General features: G+C 41.6%; 1 protein-coding gene across 11 annotated transcripts; it reads left to right on the top strand.

The window, feature by feature from the left end:
• The first annotated feature begins 321 nt into the window (after window positions 1–321).
• On the top strand, window positions 322–22,441 carry kif16bb (kinesin family member 16Bb). 11 transcript variants are annotated; one of them, XM_079688255.1, is made up of 13 exons: window positions 322–2,158; window positions 2,390–2,544; window positions 3,025–3,092; window positions 3,226–3,332; window positions 3,526–3,591; window positions 9,452–9,571; window positions 9,708–9,996; window positions 11,270–11,353; window positions 14,890–14,978; window positions 16,328–16,408; window positions 18,033–18,206; window positions 19,009–19,099; window positions 19,806–22,441. In XM_079688255.1, exons 1-4 carry the CDS (start codon window positions 1,838–1,840, stop codon window positions 3,285–3,287), a joined length of 606 nt encoding a protein of 201 aa, XP_079544381.1. In that variant the 5' UTR covers window positions 322–1,837; the 3' UTR covers window positions 3,288–3,332; window positions 3,526–3,591; window positions 9,452–9,571; window positions 9,708–9,996; window positions 11,270–11,353; window positions 14,890–14,978; window positions 16,328–16,408; window positions 18,033–18,206; window positions 19,009–19,099; window positions 19,806–22,441. The 11 variants fall into 11 exon arrangements, with proteins under 11 accessions (XP_079544381.1, XP_079544380.1, XP_079544388.1 ...); XM_079688254.1 differs by having other exon boundaries at window positions 323–2,158; window positions 3,226–3,401; XM_079688256.1 differs by having other exon boundaries at window positions 1,687–2,158; window positions 2,970–3,092; window positions 3,226–3,401; ... (1 more) ...; window positions 9,859–9,996; window positions 16,328–18,206.
• The last annotated feature ends 1,831 nt before the right edge of the window (window positions 22,442–24,272 follow it).

The raw sequence follows: 24,272 nt of genomic DNA, 5'->3' as shown, positions 1-24,272 counted from the left end.
TCATTTTCCGATCATCAAAATGATAAACTTGAAGATGTAACTGCAGATCTCTAAATATAAGGGTTAAGAAACTGCTACTGAAAGCCTTTTTCAACACCACTACAACTCTTTTGCTCATCATTTATGAAATACAAAAAAAATGGAAAGCAAACATCATGTGGAAAAGCATGTCAGCTTGTCTTGTCTGCCCTCCACACAAAAAACATGTGGGATCAGAGTTCAATTGGCTTTCTTTGATGCCATTTGAGAGTACACAAGTTAAAACATTTATCTTGTGAAAAATGTGGAGAGGTAATGTTGTGTTGGATATAGACATGTCAGTATTGCAGTTTCAATACAAAAGTAAGGCCTACCTTTGTACGTTATGCTCTATGATGCAATTGGGAAAATGGCCAGTAAATAAAGAAAAAGCAGAATCAGATACTATTTTTTTCATTATTTCAAAATTAAACTGCAGTGCATTTAATGTGTGCCCAAAGGCATTGTGCCCACCCAAAAATGAGTACACACATGTAGATTACAATTGTGCTCCTTCCAGCTGATACCGACAGCAAAATGTCAGAATGAAGTGAAACATATCGAAAAGATAGGTCCTTTTCTAGGTAACGAGCTGTTTTTCCCTGTTGTTGTTCTTGTTGTTGTCGGTGGAATGATCTAAATATCATATGATGGTGAAGCAGGTAAAGACATTAATTTCACTTCAGAAAATGACTCGACCAAACTATAATGCAGACCATTTGTCATAAAAGACAACATTAAGGTTTTATTACAATAATGTCCCAGATAATAAACAGACTCATCGCAATATCCGTTTCATTATTAAATGTCCCAGCTCTGCTTCTAAATGATTATATTGGGAGATAATTTGAGGATTTTTAGCCCATCAAGCTACTGCGAAAGTATTATTTTTGCCATTTGGTATCATGTGTGCTGCTGGCACATTATCTGGGTTTTATTCATCTGTAGAATTATTTGTAACTGTCTGGCTTTGCAAAGCCTTGCCTGAGAAATGTTGAATAGTTTGAAAAGTATTTTTTGATTTCATCTTACAGCTGATATGTTTGTAGTTTATTTTATTTTTTGGTTTATACCCAGCAGAAATGTGAGTTACACATTACTTTCCAAATAATAATAATCACCTTCATCTTGCAGATAAGACAGAAAGACAGATGTTATTTGAATGTTTGGTTTTAGTAGACAGAATATGGTAATTATTAAAATTGCCTTTGTTTACCCGATTCACATATAGTGTATTTTTAGTGACTGTTTCATTGTATGGCTTTACTTATTATTTGATCATTCACATCCTCCATAAGGCTACAAATGATCAACCATTTGGTGCATGATATTATTATGATTGTATGCTATTTAAAGCATTAAACTAATACGAATATTGTGATAGGGTGTGTGTGATGTCATGGCATAAAGCTGTTTCAGAATGTGCCATCACTCCGTCAGTGTCACGCTTTCATGAAGCCTGATTGCTCCATGCCTTCAATTGTTTTTTAGTCAGCCACTCAGAATAGTCCTTTTGCTTCTTGCACACACCCAGTATTGATTGAAGTGCTCTGCCGAAACCTACTTTGCATAATGTTTGTTTATTCATTGCCATTGCAAGGAGAACAATGCATGCACAACAATTTGTCCTTAAAGCTATTGTGCATATCTTTATAGAGACAAGAAAAATAGCAATTTGTTTTGTTCTCCTTTTGGTGCTTTGCCATCAATAATAGCACTGTAAACCTTCATTAATCTGTGGCCTTGTGTACAATCTCGTAGATTGTATTTGGTTTTGTATTTTCTGTCTTGGCACCAGTTATTTGGAGATCTATAATGAATGTGTGCAGGACCTTCTCATCAAGAAAACTATACCGACATACTGTATGGAGGCTTGAGAGTGAGAGTGCACCCCAGGGATGGACCCTATGGAGAGTATTTTTTATGTGCCATCTTATGTCTATGTCTTGTTGTAGAAACTTCAGGAAAATCTAATGCAAACTACAACTCGTTTGTAGATCTGTCCCAGCACTTAGTTCACAATCACAATGACATGGAGGACCTGATAAATCTCGGCAATGCCAACCGCACCACAGCCAGCACCGGCATGAACGGCACGAGCAGCTGCTCCCACGGCATCTTCACCATCAGGTTCACCCAGGTGAGCTTGTTGTCAGTTTAAAAGTTTTCCTGCAAACTCTTTGGGTGTTCGTAAAGGTTATCCCTTAGGAGCTCTTTAACCTTGTTTATCTGTTTTATGTACTGATAATTTCCAACATGCTTACTTCATCTTCAAAGTCTAGCACTGTTGCCATTTCGCATACAAGTATTCCCATGTGTAGTTGCCTCTTTTGAACTGGGGATGGCTCAGTAGTGTTATTTCATGCCACAGGCGTGGTTTGATGCGGAGGTGCCCCGTGAGACGCTGAGTAAGTTCCACCTGGTGGACCTGGCAGGCAGCGAGAGAGCAGACTTCAGGCTGAAGGAAGGCGCCAACATCAACAAATCCCAGGTCATCCTGCCTGGGCAGTGTGATCTCTGCTCTGGGTAAATGGCAGTTACAGCAGGACTGACACACCATGACACACAATCTTCTTCTAGTATTCAGCCAATCCAATCAATAATTTAATGCGAAGGCAGCAATTTCATCCACCATACCGACTAGTGGATAAAACCGCTGACCTAGTATAGAATACAATGATTCCTTATCTCTTATCGATCCATTCTTTTCAAAAATAAAACACAGTTTTATTTGTTTCTTTATTCTGTAATTGGATGTCAGGTTTCATTCCAAATATTTATTGGAAGGTAAAATTTAACTTGACAAATTCATATCTGGAATTACATATGCAATTCAATGTATTGTCTGCATACCCAGCAACCCAAAACATTTATCTATAGACCTTGAGAAAAACATTCACTTGTTACTGGAGTTGTCTGAGTCAGTGTTTTCTCTCTGTGTGACCTTCCAGCTGAACTTAGTGTGGGAGGTCGGTCAACAAAAAAGAATAACTTCATTCCTTACAGAGACTCTGTGCTGACATGGCTACTGAAAGACAGCCTGGGTGGAAACTCTTTGACTGCTATGATCCCAAGTATGTGAACTCCACCTGACACCAAGACATTTCAGGCTGTTTCCAGTAGTGTGTGTAGTAAGTGTGCATCCCACTCATTGCTCATATCTTCTTCCACATATCTTATGTGTGCTTTCCTCCCTCCTCGTGGCAGCCATCTCCCCCGCCAATGTGAACTACCTGGAGACCCTGAGCACGTTGCGCTACGCCAGCTGAGCTAAAAACACAGTGAACTCTCCCACGGTGAACTAAGATGAAAAGGTGAAGGTGATCAGAGAGCTGTGGGCAGAGGTTTCCAGACTCTGAGGGCTACTAGAAGAAGCTGATCAGGTCCTGCAGTGCATATGTTCAAGCTCACATAAAAGGCCATTGAGCACACTGCAATATGAATGCTGACAGTGTTTTATCCAAAGGTTACATTGTAGGTTTGGCTGTCTTTTCACTACTTCTCCAGGTTTCCCGTGTGGAGCCATCTTCCTCTGTGAAGGTAGAGGAGGAGCTGCATCAGAATGAGGCGAGGGTGAGTCATCCTCTCCCAAACGGAAATGTGGGGGAGGTTTTATGTTTTTCTTTGTAAACAATACACCTGCTATTCCCCCCTAGCTCCTAGAACTGATCAAGGAGTCGACCAGCAAATGTGGCGATACTCGCAGTATTTTGCAGGTAGAGCAACATTTAATATATCATATTAAAACAGTTTTTAAGTATAGAAAAACAAGAGAATGCTCCCACAAAAGATGCACAATTGCCCAAAGACACATTATTTTATCATAAAAGACTAACCAAGTCTACAAATCCATGTTTTCTTTGTAATTATTTATATTACAAGTATAACTACGTCCACCAAAACATCCAGGCACTTCCACAATACTTTTGTCCTGAGTTTGATTCACAAATTTGTTGACATAAACTCTTCTTACAACCCTTTTTACTAAAAAAGAGATAAGAAAAGTAACCTATGGTGCAAATACCCTTTGACCTATTCAACAGCAGTTAGTTTGACCCACAAAAGCCAGATTCTGTTTGTTTCGATTCTTTGAAATGAGCTCGAGGATAACTAGGATTTCTTTATACATTACTTTTTTCTTACTACTTTAAAGACAACCAAAGACTTCCTGCAAAACCCTGTTGCTTGGCATCTATCATTTTGTTTGTGAACAGAGATGGGTTAACATTTCAGAATAAAATGCCACCTACACTTATACAATTAAATTATATTATTTGGAGCGTTGTTGTTTCTCTCAAAGCGGCAGTTTGTTAGGTGCCCTTACGTTTTTGTTTCCTGCTTTGTTTTCTTGGCCCCAATTTAGTTAAGTCAAAGTCCGAACCGCAATTTATTATTTGAAATGTAAAACTGATTCCTTTTTAAGATTGGTACAGAAGGATATATGCACGTAAAATAGAAACTACTGAGTACATAAAGTGTGAAGGTTTTCTCTATAAATATAGATATAATATAAATCTATTAACAGTTACCAATCAACAAAGCGACAATTCTCCCAGCAGCAGTTTTGACAGATGGTGCTGCTTGCAGTAAAGACAACCTACCAGCTGGTGTCACTGCAAGTCTTGTAAACCACAGCCACTTCATGGAGTGGAAAGGCTAATGAGAGTAGAGTCGACCTGACATTTACATTTAATTTTCCATCTATTTAGGGTTTAAATGGCATCCCAAAGCTGAGTCCTTGTAATGATCGTGAAGTTAGTGTGCGTGACAGTGTTTGGGGAGACTGACAAAGAAAAACAGAACAGACGTGCCTTCTCTTTCAACCCAATATGGTGTCTCTAAGCTGGGACAGGGTGGCAGCATCTTTTATAAGACCCCGAGCTGCAACAAAAAATTCCTCTGTGTGCCAACTGCAGAGTTTACACGGAACAAATTTCCTCCTGTTGAATTTGTGCCCAACCTCTCAAATAACACCAAATGTCATCTGTTTGGGACTCATTGTACTCTGCCAAGTAGCCTGTTGCATTATGCATTGAACTCTGAAGCGTGCCAGTCAGAAAGTATGCAGAGAAATGTTGTCACGATCGTACATGATTCTTTCTAGCAGATTCCTGGACATGGAAAGATTTGTACATTTCTGACTTCTGCACCAGAATGGCAGAGTGAAGCTACACATTTAGGAAGCCATTGTGTAAGACGTTAAAATTCCCTACGCATGAATGTTGGCTATATATGCGTGTTGGATTTGTAACATTATCATACTGTATGATGTGGTTCACAGGTAACATTGGGTTGCGTGACAGCCCTTTATTAATGGCAGTGTATTTGAACTCATTAGCAGCTGTCGGTACTCCTAATGAAAAGGTCTTGATTATTGCCATATGGCACTTGTGTTTCTGACTATCCGGCATATTATTTCAAGTTACAGCGTTGTAAATCTGTTCACATGGTCAAGCACTGATGGCTTTGTGCTCGGAGGCAACATCGTCCATCTCTGCTGGCTGAGATGAAAAATATGCCTTATTTAGAGCTGTGCCCATTCATGTAGAAGCACCTGTTATGATGCACGATGCAACGTGACACCGGGGCAAAAAAGGCCACTGTACTGGTGACCAGCAAGCCCTCTGTTGTGGCCGAAAGTCTAAGTGTTTGATGAATGACTTTATGGATTTGACATTTGTCTTGCTGTGCATTTGCATTCTGCACAGACGTTAGAGGTGGTGTATGTGCTCAGCTCGGTACAGAGAAGCACATCCAGCCCCATTTTGAAGTGGCCGTTTCAAAATTCAGCACACATACCATACAAACAAAACCTTAATCACATTTGGGGAATTTATTTAAAGTAGTTTCTTCCTAACAAATGGCCTTGTGTATGGGGCTATACATATTGCATACTCTACATCACCTAACACATTAAATTAAGAGCTTCTTCTTCTTCAACTCTTCGATTCTCATATTTTTGGGGGGGTTTAATTCAGTAAATGCTGCTGCTGAGAGCTAGATGAACATTTCTGCCTGGGCCGGAAGGAGACAAGTTGACCAAGAGGGGTGTAAACAGAATTTAGAATTCTGTATTCAAAGCAGATTTAGAATGCAAAGTTATTCATCGTCAGCTTCCCAGATTGGTTACAGGGCATGTGGGAAAGAGAAAGTAATTAATATGAGATGGATTCCACGGCAGCCTCTTACCAGACAGAGACGGCGACCGATTGAGAGAACAAAAAAGGCAGGAAGAGGGTAAAGTGAAATGTTGTTCTACTTCAGGGTTATACACACACACACGCACAGATTTTGTGAGTAGCTCTACTTCACGAGTGCAGTTTGCTCCCCAGCCACTCTTTCAGTTCCCCATTATAACACAGTGGTGGGAGGAACCTCAATTTCAGTAAGATAAAATGAAACGGGGTTTCTTTGATCTTAGTGTTTTTTGTACTTCCCAAACACGCTGCAATCAGCACAAAGACGCAACCTAAGCCTTGAATGCTCTCAGCCTGGCTCTGTTTAATGCCAATGTACTTCCTACTGTCAGCAGTTATAAGTTTTCAGGTCATTATTGCATTTCATGACCTTTACATATTCTCATCAGCAGCTCACCTTTTGATTGTTCACAGTCAGCTCCAAACTAGATTGACTTTTTCTTAAATTAAATTGAAGAAATCATCTGGCCATGTCTGAAATGCACATGGCGAACACATGTGTTATAAATGCCATTCATGCATAAGGACTAACATCTCCAACTGAGGCCCAAATATAAATTCTACTAATAACAACCCAGTCCATTTTTCACATTCTTCAAACAAATGAATGACACAGATAATAAGAATTCGGCTACAATTTCAATAATATATTGAAAATGAGTTGAATGGGACACATAGATGAGAATATATAAACTGATTAGGAGCCCAGATCGTTTTATTGAGTTGAATCCCTCTCTAGTTATTAAAACAAACTGCATGCATGGCAACATGCTGATGTCCAGAGTGCATATCAAGCTAATTACACAGAACATTCACACTACGGCCAGAACAACAACTCTCTGCTTGAGATTCTGTTTTCACATGCAAAAAACCCACAAAAAAACATAAAGGGGGGCGAGTAAGAAATGGAAACGGCTGTTAATAAGATGCCAATCCCTCTCTGTTGGTTACCATTGTGGAATATAAGGCTTCATGCCATTTAAAAAGCTGGCCATGTAATTGCCTTTCCCTTCATGCGCTTTCATTTGAAATTTTATAAAGAGCAATATTCTTGGGTATAAATACAGCTCTTTCATGGAAATTAACCTTTTTAATGTAACAGAAAGATTGAAATGCAGACGTTATTTTTCTTGGCCTGGGTTCAGTTGCTGCTTATCTGTTCTGTTGGCGAGTTGCTCCACTTGACGAGGCTGATGGGCAGTCTGGAAAGAAGGATTAGTTGGAATAGTGTGTTTTTGAAATGCATATTAATAAAGGCAGGAACCTGAACTGTCAAAGCGCTGAGAAAAACCCATAAAAAATTCTGCACAACCACAGATGATGGCTTTAATGTGAGCCTAAATGCTGCCCGAGACTGGCTGCTGGTCTGGGCCACAGTTAATTACAGTATGTTCACCAGCTGCCTCCATCTCAAAGCAGACTTCATTTTGTCCTCATAGCACCCGCACAGACGAGACTGACTGACTGGGTGTGGTGAGGAGCAACTCTGTGTTTTGTGTGTGGATGTTGGGAGATCTCATCTGTTCCTGATGTCCGTGGAGAGTGACACAGTGCATTAATCTGCCAGGCTCCTCCTCACCTTTTTAATGAAGTCTGTGAAGAATCCCTTTTAATTAAGTACAGGGGCCAGGGTCGATGTCTCTCCTTCTTCATTAAGAAAAAAAAGGATTTCTCACAACTGCCAATGAGTGAGGTGTTGCTGGTGGTGGACACGTCTCTCACTTCACCGCCCAATCTATACGAAGGAGAGCAGGAGGAGGTTGAAAGAGAGGGAAACTAGTTTATGCAGAGTGTTGCCTCTGAATCCTCCATATGTGAGATTTTCTGCTTTGCCTCTTAGGGGGGTACTTATGATAATCCATGGCAATGTGAGGCATTAGTCCACCAGCTTAACAGAAGAATACTTCTGATAGGGGCCACTCATGCTTGGGTAGACTCTGGGTTATTGAACCACAGCCATTGCCCTGGGAGGAAAAGGTTAGCGGCCTTAACACTTTGCCTCGAGAGTTGGGTTTCTTTTTATGGCTTAATTCAGAATGCCTTTTGAACCCTGTAGGTTGTCGAAGGCTGAGTATTTAATCGGCAAATTAACTCCTCAACAAAGTCATTCTGTCTGCTGCCTGTCTGGTCTTTTCTAAAGCTTAATTTGCAAGTAAGAAATACAAATATAACACTAAATGACTTCTTTATACAAAGTTAAATGAATATCGCCCCTTGACAGACACGCATGCTGTAAGGTGGTGTGACTCAGGCTTTTACATTTCCTCCGCAACAATTGTTGGAGGCAGTGAAGCAGATCAGATCTTTAAGTGTAGCTGTCCTGTGCTTTTAGAAATGGCTTTCAATGATTAAATCAATTTCTCTACCTCTTATCGCCTTTCTGTAGAGAGGTGCTGTAACACCATTAAATACCTTTTTTTTTATCAAAGGTTTCTGGACAAGCAGTATGAAATGATTTCTTTTTTCTTTTTATGCAATCAGTCAAGTTTGAGCTCTCATGAAACTGTAATGTTGCTTGTGTGTCACTATTTAATCAATAGCCCATGTGTGAAATATAGAGATTGAATCTCTATTTCTAAGATTTGGCATTTATGTTAAACAAATGCCCTGTTTTATTGGAGGAAATGAAAAAATCCCAATGAAATAGTTTTATAATGAATAATTGTAGTACACTTATTCACTGTCCTCAACAAATAGTACTCATTTTTTGCCATGACATGATTTTCCCTCACAGGAATTCACTTCAGTCTGACCTTCCATGCAATACTCCCATCAGACACATTGTAAATGACATAGAACTACCTGAAGTTTGTTGCTGTTATCTAAAGTTGACATACTATACAAGCTCGAGAGTATTCACATGCAGTGTTTATGGCTTTGTCTCCATAAAGGCAATGGCGCATGTTATACAACCCATTGTGTGTATGTGTATGTGACCGGCAGCACTGCGTCTGTTTCGCTCGCTGAACACAATGTACAGTTCGACTCTCGCCACCATAATCTGAATGATTGATGGTGTCTCTCTTGCCGTTAGCCACTCTGCCGCTTCACGGCGACACATGGTTGGAACGCTGCTATTCTGCCTGGCCTTCAGACAAGGAAGAGCAGTCATAAAGAATTCAGTTTTCTGCTGGTTGCCATTAAATGTCTGTCAGCATTTTTATTTTATATTGTGTGCCATTCCTGCTACAGGCTATTGAACGAGTTTATTCCCCTCCATGGTATATTCACTGCAGGAGGAGACTGTGGCTCTGAAGAAGAAAGGCAGTGGAGTGCTCCTGGGCTGCCAGTTGCCTCATCTGATAGGCATTGATGAAGACATGCTCAGCGGTGGAATTGCCCTGTATTATCTGAAAGTGAATCATTTGAACTTCACATAATACGCAAATTATTCAACATTTGTCTCAAATCATTACCAGTCAAGGTCCATTGCTTCCGTTAATTGCCAAACAGCTTGCATATTATATCATGACCTTTTAATCTTCGCTGTAGGAGGGCAGAACGCTGATTGGGAGTGAAGAAGCCTCATGCAGTCAGGGTATTGGTGAGTCAAGGATAGTGCGATATGTTCCCAACAGCTGTGTTCTGTATTAAACTGATAATTAGCTGTATGTCTATGCTTTCATTTTTAATTGTATTGTAGTGCTTCGTGGTCCTGGGCTTCTCAGTGAACATTGTGTGTTGGAGAACCGTGCTGGGCCTGTGAATCTGATCCCGCGGGATGGTGCGCTGTGTTCAGTCCACAGCTCTGTGGTAACTGAGCCCTGCCAGCTGACCCAGGGTAAGTATTTCTACAAAGAATAATATGCTCTTGATATTTTTTTAATGAACCTGAAGGGAGGGGGGGAGGGAGGCGTGCCTGTAATAATGAAGATTTCTCATTCAGATTCCCAATTATTTGGCTGGTGGGACGCAGTAACCCGCTCATCCATTTTGAATGCAGTGATATGAGATCACTGCATCACATCTGCAAATGAAATCCACTTTTGTGTCCCTGGCACCCCCACGGCAGCACACACTTGGGGCATGAGTGGATTGTGAAAACAGCTCTCCACAGGGCAGATGCCATTTCTCTTACTAAACATTTTGAAGGGCGAGGGACCCCAGACAAAGCTCCAGACAAAGCCTCAGGCCCTCCATTTAATTGGCAGATGGAGTTGATAGGCCCGACAGGTTTGAAGTGGGCCAGAGCATTAACCTTTGAAAGGACAGAGCCGATCCTGAGCTGAAACTCCTGCCCCCCTGAGCAGACCCTTCTATCCGGGGCTGGAAGCTTTTCCCCGCTTACTACCTCCTCATCCACACTGCTTTGCTTTCCAGAGATAATAACTGCACACAGAACCAGGCGGCGCAGGGCCTGGCTACGCTAGTCTCTTTTATAACCATTTCAATTTATCCAATATCCCCTTCAGAAACGGCGGCATCTGAAGGTATTTTCTTGAACAAATGATAGTAATTTTCAGTCCGACGGCAGCTGGAATCCATCACAGGCTGCCCTCTCAGGTACTTTGTCACTCGTCAGAAGTCATTAGTAGTGGCAAGATTAGTATTTGCTGTGCGGAGGTGAGGAATGAAGAGGAGACCTCAAGAAAATCTGTGGATGTGGCCATATGAGTGCGAGTCTGATTTATAAACCCTAATATCACTTCAATTCTATAGCTTTACAAGACTCCTCAAGTTCCCATTTTCTCTGGTAAATCATCCCCCTGGTCTAGGACACTGCCAATCAGTCTGGGATTGGGTTCTTCATGGCAATTCATTCACTTTGCCTCAACAGAGGAAAATGTTGGGAGAACTTTCTATGCAATTTGTCAACTTTTCCTCAAGCTCAGTGCAGAGACAGTTCACTGCAGATTGATTTCATGCATTATAGATACTGCCACACCTCCAAAGGTTACCTGGCAGGCCTGCAGCACCATTCCTGAAGGTTTCTTACTTCTGCCAGTCTTTCTCCCAGTGTATTACATAATTCAGTGTTTGGTGCTGCAAATATTAAGCTTCAGCCACTAAATTAGTTGCTTTTTTTCATGCTATTCCTCTCCTGTCCCCTCTAGGTGATATCACCAAAGCTAGGCGGTGGAACTTCACTCCGGTTTAACCAGCCGACTGAAGCTGCCTAGCTCAAAAAGAAACTTCAGGTACAAACAGTCCTATTGTGTTTTCTTCATGCCATCCTGCTGTTTTTGTATAGCTGAGAGCCTCTTTCAGAAAAGAGGCTGCCTTTTCTCCTTATTATTAATTGTGTAAAGCCAGTCAGCAACATGCACTTTGTTTCCATATCTACTAGCTGTAATATTTTCTTTCTTCAGCAAACGTGGCTCATGTGGAACTTAATTCACACTTCACTCCACATCAGAAACTCCACAATAACACCGCCAGTGTGTGACCCATGCAGGTTTTTTTTCTGATCAGAATACAAACTACTGCCCGCTTCTCGGCTTTTTCTGCTTGTTTTTGCCTGTTTAGCATTAAACTCTACTCCTTTTGTTCTGATTAATTGGCTCATAAAAAAGCACCAGACCTGCACACAGCGAGCAATCTCTCCCAAATATTGAACTGTTTTTGACCTCAGAGAAGCTCTCTCTGAAAGGAAGCCAGGTGCAGTCACTTTAAAACTCGCTGCTTTTTGCCCGACCTGCAACAGCTCCCTCTTGGCTCTCATTCACTTCCATGTGTTTTTTAAAAAGCCATTGTGTGTGAAGGCACCCTTTCTTCTGAAGAAACCACAACCAGTGTTCCTCTGCAATCATTTGTTTATGTTTAAGTATTCTTAAGTTAGACTGTATAAGTGGTTGAATTAATAATACAATGGTTGTGTGCTTGACAGACTAAAAGCAGAAGGAGTAGGATTTGCTGGTTACAGATTGCAATGACACTAGAAGCCACATCACTGCTCTATGGGTCAGGATGCTTGCTCGCCATGGGCGCGGGAAGGGGGGTGCTGAGGGCGCTGCAGCACCCCCTAGCGGCAGGCAGGGGGTGCGGAGCTCCCCTGTCTGAATTATTATTTGACGGGTATTGCTGCTCCCGCTGTGCATAATCTGTGTAATATGTAGCCAATAAATTCCACATTGTTGGTAAAATAATATTTTGGCCTGCCCCGAATGTTTTTTCTGTAGCCCCGGACAATTCTACCTCAATAATATAATACATTAACCTTGCTTTACGTGAACCTCATCAAGACACTAGAAAGGACGGCAGGACTGTAATTTCCCGTGTTCAGTGAATGCAACAGAGGCAAGACACCAGACCAATCAGAGAGTTGCGTGGAAATAAAAGTGTGCTTGTGTCATTCAAGCTCGCGGCTCTGTGTGTGTGCGGAAATAGCGCATTTAGTGTGTGTGAGAGAGGGGGAGAGAGAGAGGGACCGGTGCCAGCAGCAGGGACCGTGTTGTTAGCATCTGGTTAGCTAGCTGCACTAACGGACATACGGAGCTGTTTGTTCCACAACAAGCTGGAGGAGAGCTCTCCTCTCAGACTGAGAGGCTCAGGTGAGCTAAAGGACTCTCTGAGTGTTTAAATAGTTAACTTTAGTCTAAGTTATCTCAGTGGGTCTCAAACGGTTTGGTCAAAAATTATTCAAAAGATTATTTCCGCGGGCACACCTTCATATGATCATTATAGTTATAAAAAACATAAGAGAATAAAGAAAAAACAGTTATGAAATACTATATGGAAGTAAAACAAGAATACAGTTTGAAAGGGGAGTGATTTGTAAAATATCCATAAAGAAAAAGAACATCTGCTTATAGTTGTGTTTCATCTGGGTGTTGAGAGATGTATCCATAGATCTCTTAATGTTGCTCTCAAAGTGCACCAGATTGATGCTTTTAACTTCAATATTTAAAAAAAATCTTCCCGGGGGAGCATCCCCCCGGACCCCCCTAGAGGAGGTGAGGTCCGCTCCCCACTCGTAAAAAATAGCACTTTACCCCTGCCTATATGCCGTGAGCTGATTATCGAGCCTTCATTGTAACAGTCGCGGGTTTACTGTGTGTTTGCGTGTGGGGAGTTTTTTTGTGCGTGCTCTATAGTGCCCGTAATAGTGTTCACTGGAGTCCAGCACCTCAGCACCCCCACTCAAAATACCTTCCCGCGCCTCTGTTGCTCGCGGTTGCGAACCAACCTCCGATTCACTCTCGTTTGGAAACAAGCTTTGTCCAACTATATCTATGTTTTTCTCAACCCAATGTCTGCCATTTTTTACAATCCGGCATCTGGTTACTACGTTTTTATAGGCGAGAGGCAGACGCCCGGAGTTGTTCTGAACACATAAAAAACAGGGGTACGGTCACTGCAGATTAGAAGTATTTTGTGTATATATTGTTCTAAAATAACTTTTGTATACATTTTACTTGTGTGCTGCAGGTCAAGTACATCTTTATTGTTAGACAGTATCAAATCACATTAGCATTATATGGTAAATGGATAAATAGAAACAAATCTCTAACTGAAGACCATCTCCACTCTTAAGATCACCTCTGTCTTTTCAGGTTTGATTAATTATTCGAGGTTAAATACATCAGTATCCGTAAGTTTGTCCATTTCTTAACACCTACATCATGAAGATAAAAGGATATTCCAAACAAAATCTTCCCAAATGTACTAAAAACAACCCCAATCGGGTGAAGGAAAATAAAACTGAAGTTATGTCTGTAACTCTAAATCTATTTAGATTAACCATCCACAGAAACTGAATGTGTCTGTGAGAGGAGCACAAACAAAGCAGATTACACCAAGAGGCCAGTATGCAGGTTTCCATTCCAAAGATGGTAGACAAAGTGCATACAAATACTGTTTCCTAGGTGCCGCACCACTCGGCTTCATGGCAGAGGGAAAAACTCTGTCGAAACTAGGAGTGAGCATTTGTATTTGCAGTTGCACAATCTGAAAAAGATTGCTGTAACACTCACGCTGCCTGCAAGTTAAAAAGTAAGTTCCAGTCTGGTACAATTTACCTACAACTCTAATCTTGTCTCCTTTAAGCATTTCCTCTTGCTTTATAACATTTTATGTTGCAAAATGTATTCAGGAACCATTTTACAGACACAGCTGTACTTCTGTTTTCTGACAGCTCTCTGCATTATTGAAAATTGCACACCATTACAGCCAAATAAAGTGGAGACATCCACTTTATTTGGCTGTAATGGTGTCGCTGTGGTCTCGAGAAGAGTCTTTGTCATTCATTTTTAACATCGATCTCAAATGAGATGGTCTTTAGAGTTCTACATTTCCTCAGTCTTAAAATATGCCAGCAGACTGAAAATGCCCTGTGTAACTCTGGTTTTAAAACGGTATATTTCAAATAGCAAATTGCAGTCTAACGGTGTTAAATATTAAATGTGAATATTACAGAACCACTAAATGGACCTAGTTATATATTAAAGGTGCTTTCTTATTTTAGGAATATGTAATATCTTCATGCCGTTTGCCCTCATTTGGAAGGGTTTTGATTAACCAGATTTGAGATTTTGACATCCCTCTTAATTTTGTCAAAGCTTTTCAATCTATCCTGTTACATTTTGTGAAAAACAGTGTGATGAACACTGAAGACATACAGCCTATACTATTAATTGAATCATCGCATAACTGCAAATCAACCACAGGCAGCTGTCACTCTTCTCACACTGCCAGATTTACATTTCACAGTGCTGTCTCATTCTGTTGTCTGCAGAGCGGGCTGCCGTCTGCCTTCAGCTTGCCCTTGACTGACATGTCCAACTCTACAGAGACTCTGTCCGAGGCTATGCTGCAGAACCCAGGGTGAGACGCATGCAGACATGTGTAATAGCTCTCAACTCTCAGTGACCCAAGCATAACTGAACCCTGTCCACCTCAATCTCCACACTGTGCCTGCTTATTGAGCAATGTTCATCGGGCGCATGAACCAAATCAAAGCCATAAATCATGGCAGCATTTCTGTGAGGAGAGGTGGGAACATACAAAAAAGCCATTTTGATGCTTAATGCTGAGCCAGTGGAAAACACAGCAGGCAAACTCCACTTCTACAGCCCAAGGGCGTGTCCAAAAAAAGCCTTGAGTTTTGCAGGTAGGGAACTACCCCTGTCCCGTTTCCAAAATTACTGCAGTGCACTTAAAGTTCAGATTCCCCTAAACTCCTAAAATGCAGAGTGAAGAAGAAGAAGCAGCAGTACTGATGGGAAGTTACATAATTTGTTTGCTCCACTCCCACCAGATCCATTTTACATTAGCTCTTTTTCAATCTGCATTCTTTTGAAATACCATCAGCTATGGCCATAGCAGCAATTCAAAGTCCACATTTAAGTGTCTCAGCATCTAGTGATAACTGCAGACGATATAAGCCCCTGATATAATTGTTTTTCTGAATCTATGTCACTAAATTAATGTCTTTAAATCAGTCATTTATATCTTGCACATGTGGTTAATATATACAAAACAAAATGCCCTTCTTGAAAATTTGAGCTGTTTTTTTTCGATGTATCAAACTTTCTAGGTGTGCAAAATGCCTTTGGTCATACTGCGTTTATTCATACGGAAAGTATTTTGTTAGTTTAGTGTTGACACTATTATGTCTGGAGTGATTCAATCATGCTTTCCTAAACCTTAGTCTTAGTGTACAATTTTAATATTTGGTTTTCCCAATGGGCTGAAGGTAAAGTGTCGAGGTTTGTGTTTTGTATTGGGCAAAAAAATATGTTAGTTGCCTTTGTGTAACCTATATCTGGATATTGCCATTCATTAATAATATTAAGCAAATATATATATGAAAATACATAAAAATCGTATTTACGGTAGCTTTAACAAAAAGTGACATATTTTCTTTTGTCAGTTATGGTTCCTCACTATTATTTTTTTATTACACAGCCTACCAAACTCTGAAAGGCACTGTGTTAATGTGACTGATCTTTATACGCTGCCACTGCCTTGGAACTGTGTGACAGGTCATTGATCTGTCAGTGACTCAGTGTTCATTGAATTAGTGCCCAAAATCCAATTCACTCTCTAGTGATTCACCACCTACTGAAGAAAGTGAGCAATTTGAGACACCCCGAGTCTCATGATCTGATAACCCTCCCTGATGTTTTACAGCGTGTAGAGCTGGCTGACATGTAATTTCCCTCTCATTGCAGTATCCCCGCTCAGGTGATTCATACTGCCTTCAGTCCGACACCTGGAACCGTTTCCCCCGATCTGCTGGTCTGACACTACCTGTATGTGAGGCGTAAATACCTGAGTGTTTGGAGGATAACTTCAATGCCCCAATTAGTCAAACACATAGCCTGTTTTCATCACTGTGTCCAAAACACTTGGTTTATGTGTGAAATCGGTATCGCAGAGTGAGCGAAAAGATGGAGAAGAATTGAAGTCGGGAGTCTGTGGTTGACGGAAACTGAGACAGCTTGATGGAAGATTAGCAGCAGGACTGATACGTTTATTTATTTATTTTTGCAGTGTACATACACAGAGGCAAATACGGAAGTATAGCACATTTTGCAAAATACACTGCTTATTAATTTCCCTCTAAACACCCACCTCCTCTCATCCATGCTGTACTATCATCTGTTTGGCAGAGAGGGAAGGTTTTTTAAAATGTGTATTCTTCTCATTGCTTGGATATGTATTCCATCCTTGTTCTGCTTGTTGTCCATGTAGCATAAAATCCCTTGCAGCAAGGACAGAATTGATCTCTAAGTTCGCCCGATCATCTTGGAAATGAGCCTCAGTGGGGAAAAAAGAGCAAATACTTTAAATTCAAATGGTTGCTTTGGATATCTGCTCAGCTCTGGAAGTGACAGGAGATATCATTGAACAGACCTGCCGATGCTGGAGGGGCTGCTCCTTTGCAACAAAGCAAGCCTCCTATTATTGTCTACATCAGTTGGATCACAGACTTGCTCACTAGAAATTTGGGACAGGAAAAAGGCTAGCTGCTTTAACAATACATTGCAAAACTTCACATTTGTATCTTTATCCAGATGTTTGAGTCACTGATCTTTATTTATGAGATGTCAAGAAGCATTTATGTCAGCTGACTGCAGATTTTCTCATGTAGCCTTGCCTCTAAGCATGAGGTGTAGGAAACCAATTAAATTGCGCTTTTATTTTGGAAACATGAGATGGAAACTCCTAGAAGAGTCAAGAAAGCTTGGTTTGTCTGTTATTGCGAGGTCATATGCTTTTGCAATGTGCATTAGTTCATGACCCCACAAAAGACACACTCATGTGCACTAGTAAAAGTCGGTCCAGTGTGTTCTTTCCTTTTGAAATGGATGTGTAACCAGAGCCAAGTTCAAATACTGCTCTTTCAAACACGGCAGAGTCTGGACTCTGAGAGCTCAGTGATGGAGCAGGCTAGCTGGCATTTGACCCATGCAGCTTTTAATGGCACCCTTAGCTCTGAAAGTCCCTCATCTGACAACCCTCTCAGTATTTGCCGACTCCGGCCAGAAGGCCAAGTGGCGACTTTACTCTCTGCCGCCTTCTGACCACTGACAGGCTGTTATTAGACACTGGAATCTTCTGAAATTGTGTTTTCACACTGGTTAACATCCATCACTCTAGGAGCTCCTGTGCCACACCTCCAGCTTCTAGCTTTAGTGCAGACAGAGCAAGCCTACCTACAACAATGTAGCTCTGAAGGCTTTGATTATCTTTTTCATAATTGTGTTACTTTAAAGCTTTTTAGTCAACCTCCCATGTGTCTCTTTCAAATATCTGGGTTGGAGTTTCATAAAATGATCCAGAAATGTATGCAATGAGATGTGATGCAGATGAAGGGATGTAGGACTTCTCCGTGAAATCTGTGTGGGTGTGCATGCATGATGTGATAACTAGGAGGATGGAAGAGAAGCTCAACCAGCGGGAGGTGGAATGGCTGCAGGTCCAAGAAAACCTGAACAGACGCAACCGGGACATCAAAAGACTTTCAAAGGAAAACAGTAGGGCTCCCCATCAATCGAGAGCAGAAAGAAAGGCAACAGGGGCAGAGATGGAAGAGACTGGCAACGGGTGAGTTAGATGGAGGCGAACTGTGCTCTCTGTGGTGATGTTAATGAATCATTGTTTGTGTACCAGCAGTCATTCCACAGCAAGATCACTGTAAACCTCTGCATGAGAGCAAAATGGAATCAAGAAAATGTGGCTTGCTTCTGAGACTAGAAATCTCAGATCAGTGTTCCCTCAATTTGTTCATGCGAGCAGACAAACATCTGCCGAGTGCAGGACATCCTCTGTACTGATCCTCAGGATCTGCAAAAAATCCTTTAATCACCACGAGGACCCGGCCTGTGATCCCTCTTGTTGATGTTGTCAATGCTTTAGCGCTCCCACTTTCCTCCCTCACCGAGCTGCCACAACACAGCGCTGAGCCAAAGCCTCTGTTTACTGTCAGAAATCATTCTGAGCTGTATATTTGGTTTCTGCTCCCCCCTCTAGAGTGCTGAGAATTGTATGTAAATCCTCAAATCAACATGCACACATTCTATTTAATTTCACAGCTAGTAGAGAGGCTCTAATCTCATCCAGCCATTTGGGCTGTTTGCTTTTCAAATCTAATGGATGGTTTTTGTGAAGGCGGGGTTTGGGGTTTGTGCAGTTTTGTCTTTTGGCTGCAAACTGAAGTCTCCAGTGTCTCACCACAGCAAATAATGAAATTAGCTTTTAAAAACAAAGAGGCTGGCATTGTGGATAGGCATATAAACACATATGTATTGTGCACACACCTCCCCATATCAAGACGCAACTTTTGTTCTCTAAAAGAATATGAAAAGATATTATTTAATTCTTGTCGCTTCACTGTGTCCTTTTTCAGCCAGATGGAAACGCAGTCTGCAGAGACAGCCGCGTCCATAGTGCCACACAGCTGTCTAACCTCAGCCACAATAGAAAAGCTCATCAATGCAGTATGTATTCATATTTTAATTTTCCAAACAAATCCCTCTCTTGATTAGATCTAAATGAAATAAGGATTTAATCAATGAGCCATGGGTATTTTCTGCATGAATTATATGACTTGGGATTATTTTTAAAGATATTGAATGAGCTAAAGTAGAGTCTGCAAAAGTAAGAAATGTCTTCTGCAGTCTTGAACAAGTCACTGTGCAACTGAAGTACTATTCCCTTTAGTCTTTTGCAAAACAGAAAATGTCAATACCTCCTACCCCCCTTTCCAGCCAGGCTCAATAGAGATTTTTACGAGACATGAAATACTTTTTCCCTTGGCTTGTTGTGTTTGTTTATTATGCACATATTTTCCTTGAAACCCCTACAGAAAAGTGTAATAGGGTTTAAATGACAGTCACTCTACCAACGCACATGGCAATGAGAACACTTTTGAAGTACTCCTGTTTATACACGTACCTTGATGTTTTTCACAAAATGTTCCTTTGCATGTATTTATTGTTCAAATATAATTGAAAACATTAATAAAGAGGCCTTTTTAAATGGGGCTGAATGAAATGGTTATTTTAATTCCTTCTCTGCAATGGCAGTGCTTATTTTTGTAGTGCATTGCATACATTAACTAGGACTTTTTTTAAATGCTCTGTACAGAAGTTTTATTTCCTCATTGTTTCTCCTTTTCTCATCCATTTACACAATTCAAACTAGGTCATACCTGGTAAAGATCCTGTCCCTAACACCAGTATTCAGATGGATAGAGACACACTACAGGATGGGATAAGCACCAGGGATGGCCGGGAGCAGGAGGGGGACTTGTGTCATAAATCAGGGCCGGGGCTCCTGTCTGAGTGGCCACGGAGGAAAGCGAGAGAGGAGGTTTGGTCAGGGGATGCCAGCCTCCAGCAGACAAGTGTCCTGGGCCCGGGTGATGGATGTGGCACGAAGCCAGAGGGGAATGCTAACAAGATCAAAGGCGCCGTGGCTGACTGCTACAAGGAGAGACCTGACTCTGGTGGGAGCTCATTAAGCAGCATGTCCCACCTGCAGAGCAGCAGAGGAACTCGCTCCACGTCTGTCCTCCCACAGAACAGCACTCATCCTCAGCTCGACATAAAGCCCCTCTGCAGTCAGGCAGCCCGCTGTCCGCCTGAGAAAACTATCTTCGAGGGCCTTTTTGGCTGTGCAGAGATGGATGAATCTGGAGGTTTGCAGGGGTTTACAACAGAGGTAGAGACTGCAGCAGCCTCAATTCAACACTCTGGGCTGGGCTCTCTGGTCAGCAGAGTTACTTGGTTGGTCCAGGGACCAGGGTGCAGGGCATCTCCTGTGGAGCTCTCCCTCAGTATTGAAGCATGTCAGGAAAGAGGGTGTACAGCATGTTGGGGCCCGCTGGTCATGTTTTCTCTCTGGTCAGGGAGGGTCAATATATGTCTGTAGTGAAGGACAGCAAGGTCTTCTCTCTGGTAAAGGATAGTCACATTTCTCCATGGTTGAAGATCTTTCTATCACACAGCACATCAACACGGAGTTCACTCGATACCTTCAGCATGAAGAAGTCAAGATAAGTCAGAGCTGCATAAATACTGACGCATCAGAAAATGGTAGAAGAAATGCCAAATGACATTCAGCTAATTCCACAAGATACGTCGACAAGGAATAACAGTATTGAGGATCTACAGCTACCACAAGAGCAAGACAAAGCTGATATTCATTTCAAACAAGGACACACACTCACTACAGAGCTGTTACCAGTGAAACACATCAGTAACCCAGTGGTTATCCATTCGCCTGAAGACAAAGATCAGGCATTGGAGAACTCAATACATTTCCACAACACAAACGACGTACAAATCTTCAGATTCAGACGCTCATCTCCACCTCACTGCACAACTCCCAGAAGATTGTAGCTCTCAATTGGCTGAATGTTGCCAAGTGCAGCCAACCCGAGCCTCGCCCCGCCATCCTGGTCCTGGCAGAGACCGGCCTCTTCACCCTGACTGCTGACTCCGGGCACCTGGTTATGTTCCATCAGCTCCCCTTGGTGCAGCTGAAAGAGGTGCAGATAGGCTTAGCAGCCCACAGTCAGCGTTTGATGGGCTCCTCAGAGGAGAGCATCCTGGGAGTCTACACCCACAGCCAGAACCTTAGCAAATACCTGTGCTCGGCCATACTTGGTGTTATCTGCCCCTGGGACAGAAGGGTGTCTCAGCACCCGCTGCTTCATGGAAACCCGATGATGCTGTCTTTAGACTGGCAGGCTTCTGTACCTGACCTGCTGCTGGATGCTGGTTTAAAGGTCTGCTGCCAGATTCAGAAAAGTCTTGCTGATCTGGTGTACTTTCTCCATTGTAACATGGAAGAAGGAACAGTATCTCTAGGCGAAGTGCAGATACTGCTGTACACAGGTGTTGGGGTGCGGATCAGTCCCAATAACTACACTGAGCCCCTGGCCCAGCTTTTAGTCACTGACACCCAGCGGCATGGTGCAGGAGGATGCTGTCTTTTACCCGACTCCACGCTCTGTCAGGACAGAGCCCCACCGTCCCCAATTCAATGACTTAACACTCCGTCAGTGCTCAGATGTGCGCTGCGTGCTGGTGCATGATGAAGACGAGCGCAGTGCTGTCAGTCTGGATGTAATCTTGGCAAATGCGAGGGGCAGGGGTCACCCTGAAAGCATGACTAAGGCAGCTAGCCCGTCTGCACACGCTTCAGATTCATCTCCGCAAGCCGAAGTGTGGAAATTAACTTTCAGTTGCTCCTCTGAGGCCGCTTTCCTGATTAAGCACTTGTCAAATGTCTGATCAAGGACTGAACAGCCAGTAATGAACAGCCCAGCTCGAAAACTCTCAATCACAGGGAGCAAAAGTGCATCCCAACCAGACAATGCAGAGGACAGCTTCACTGCTAAATGACAGTTAAACTATTAACTATTTTGAAGTTTCCGTTTTGATTTGTTTTTCTTAAAGTTTGTCGTTTTAATAATACATGGCTTTAGCACTTTTATCTTTAAACCCCTTACATTTCTTTGTACTTGTATTGTTTTTGTTCTTTAACCATTAGCCCCCTATTATTATTGTTGTCAAAGGTTGTCAGTTTAATGTGGGATGTTATAAATAATTATCTTGACATTCAGGATTAAAAACCTGTTTGTACTGGTTTTGTTTGTTTCATGGGTATTGTAACATTTTAAAAAGGGATTTTAGATAGAAAATCCTACCAAATAATCTCCTTGAAATGGTTACTTAAATTGTATGTGTATGTCAAGATGTTCCCAATTTCAAATATTTTATAGAAAAATCTAAATAAAGTATTTTGTTTAAATAAAAGAATGCTAAATCCAATACTGCTCTTTAGTTGTGTTTATCATAAGCTCTGACGGTTGATCTGTTAGCTCAAAAACAAAGAATTAGGGGCCTGATGCATTTCACGGCTTTGTCTAATACATTGTTTTGCGATCATATCCATCAGGCTTTCTTTCTATTCCTACTCTCTTCTCTGTTGTGAGCTTCGGTGTTGGCTCCTAATTTGACTTGCAGCCTCCTCCTCAGTATCTAGGATTCTGCATACATTTGTATTCCTATCTTATCATCAACCTCCACACTTAGTCAATCTTAGGTCAAGGTAAGCCCCCTCTCACACAGTATCTACCTGCACAATTTCTCAATGGATTCATCCCTGCCAGTCAACATCGTCTTATTCCAGGACTGAGCTTGTTCATTGTATGAGAGATGTTTTAAATAGCTTGACGAGCTTGCTACATCTCTTAGAAAGAACCCAAGTCTGATTCACATTGGGAGAATCAGAGCCAAAGACTGTTTGTTCCACGTCTTGACTGAGACCCCCTACAGTTTGGAAAATTACCTGGACAATACAGTGCAATCAGTCTGCTTCTCTGCACCAGCGTGAGAAATGGAAAATTGGTCTGAATAAAAAGCATCACACTCTGTAGCATGGAGATTTGAGCTAGGATGACAGTAATATGGTGCTAGTTTTTAATATTAACTGCATCTTGTCTTTCGGCAGATGAGGAAATGAATCGTTTCAGTATTTGGAGTTCAGCAGCTCATTCTGTGTCATAAAACACTATTATAAATAATACAAAATGTATCAGTGGTTGCTCTTGCCATGCCATCTTGAATGTGGGCTGGTGACTTTGTTAATTCTCAAGGTAGGCTTTATATCTCATTAGACTTTCCGCCTCCCCTGTATCACGTGGCACTTTCGGTGTGCTATTTGTGAGACAATTATTCTGGAATGTAAATCGAGGGGTTTTGAATAATCTCCCAATACTACCAGGGAATTATTTCTCAACAACTGTCATCGTTCAATGTTTAGGAATTTATTATTCTGTCCAAATGAAAAACCACTGCAAATCGGCTATCCCATTAGTTCACTGACCGCCCTGCATCTGAAATAGACAGGAGCTCGGGATGAGCACAGCCTGGTTAAGGGGAAGTGCTCACTCTCAGACAGCAGATACACAGACCCACTGGCAGGCTCTGAATCTCTAATCATTACTCTGTGTGATTTCCCACTGGGTTCTCCGGGCCTAATACGCACAGTCGTTGACAGCACATAACAAGATAATTTGTTTACCTTCTCCTTTGTTAGAATATGAACGTGACCCAGTCAGTTCTCTTATTGCTTAGCTGTTGATGGGCTAAATATTTGTTGAGTCAATCCTTATTATTCTGCCTGCATATAGCAACCCCATAAATTCAATGATTCACTAACGTTTCCTTTTTAAAGGAAAATCCACGACCCACTGCTTAGGTGTAAATTGCTCCTCATGATGTTTATATAGGTTTCAAATCAGTTTTGCATTGGCAATCTTAAAATCACTGTTTCTTCTTTACTTTACTTTTCTTACTTTAATGGTTACACATTCAGCTTTTCTCTGGAATAAGAAACATCTTGTTATTCCAATAACTAATCTTTCAAAGGAGCTTGTTATTCAATTGAACCTGGTAGTGGCCTTTGGAAAAGAGGCCAGCAGATCAGAAAGATCATTTATAATGCTGGTGGTTTGCCCTATATTGCGAAGACAAACTGCTGTGTGGCTAAAGGCCATATATCGGACCAAAAATACTGAGGTGCTATTGCTGTATTTTATTTTTCAAATGCAATTAACTATTATAACTACTAATTGGAATTAAACAAACAGCTTCTTTC

The sequence above is a fragment of the Notothenia rossii genome (assembly GCF_949606895.1).
Source record: "Notothenia rossii genome assembly, chromosome: 6".
NCBI lineage: Eukaryota > Metazoa > Chordata > Actinopteri > Perciformes > Nototheniidae > Notothenia > Notothenia rossii.
This window is presented reverse-complemented; position numbering and strand designations above follow the sequence as displayed.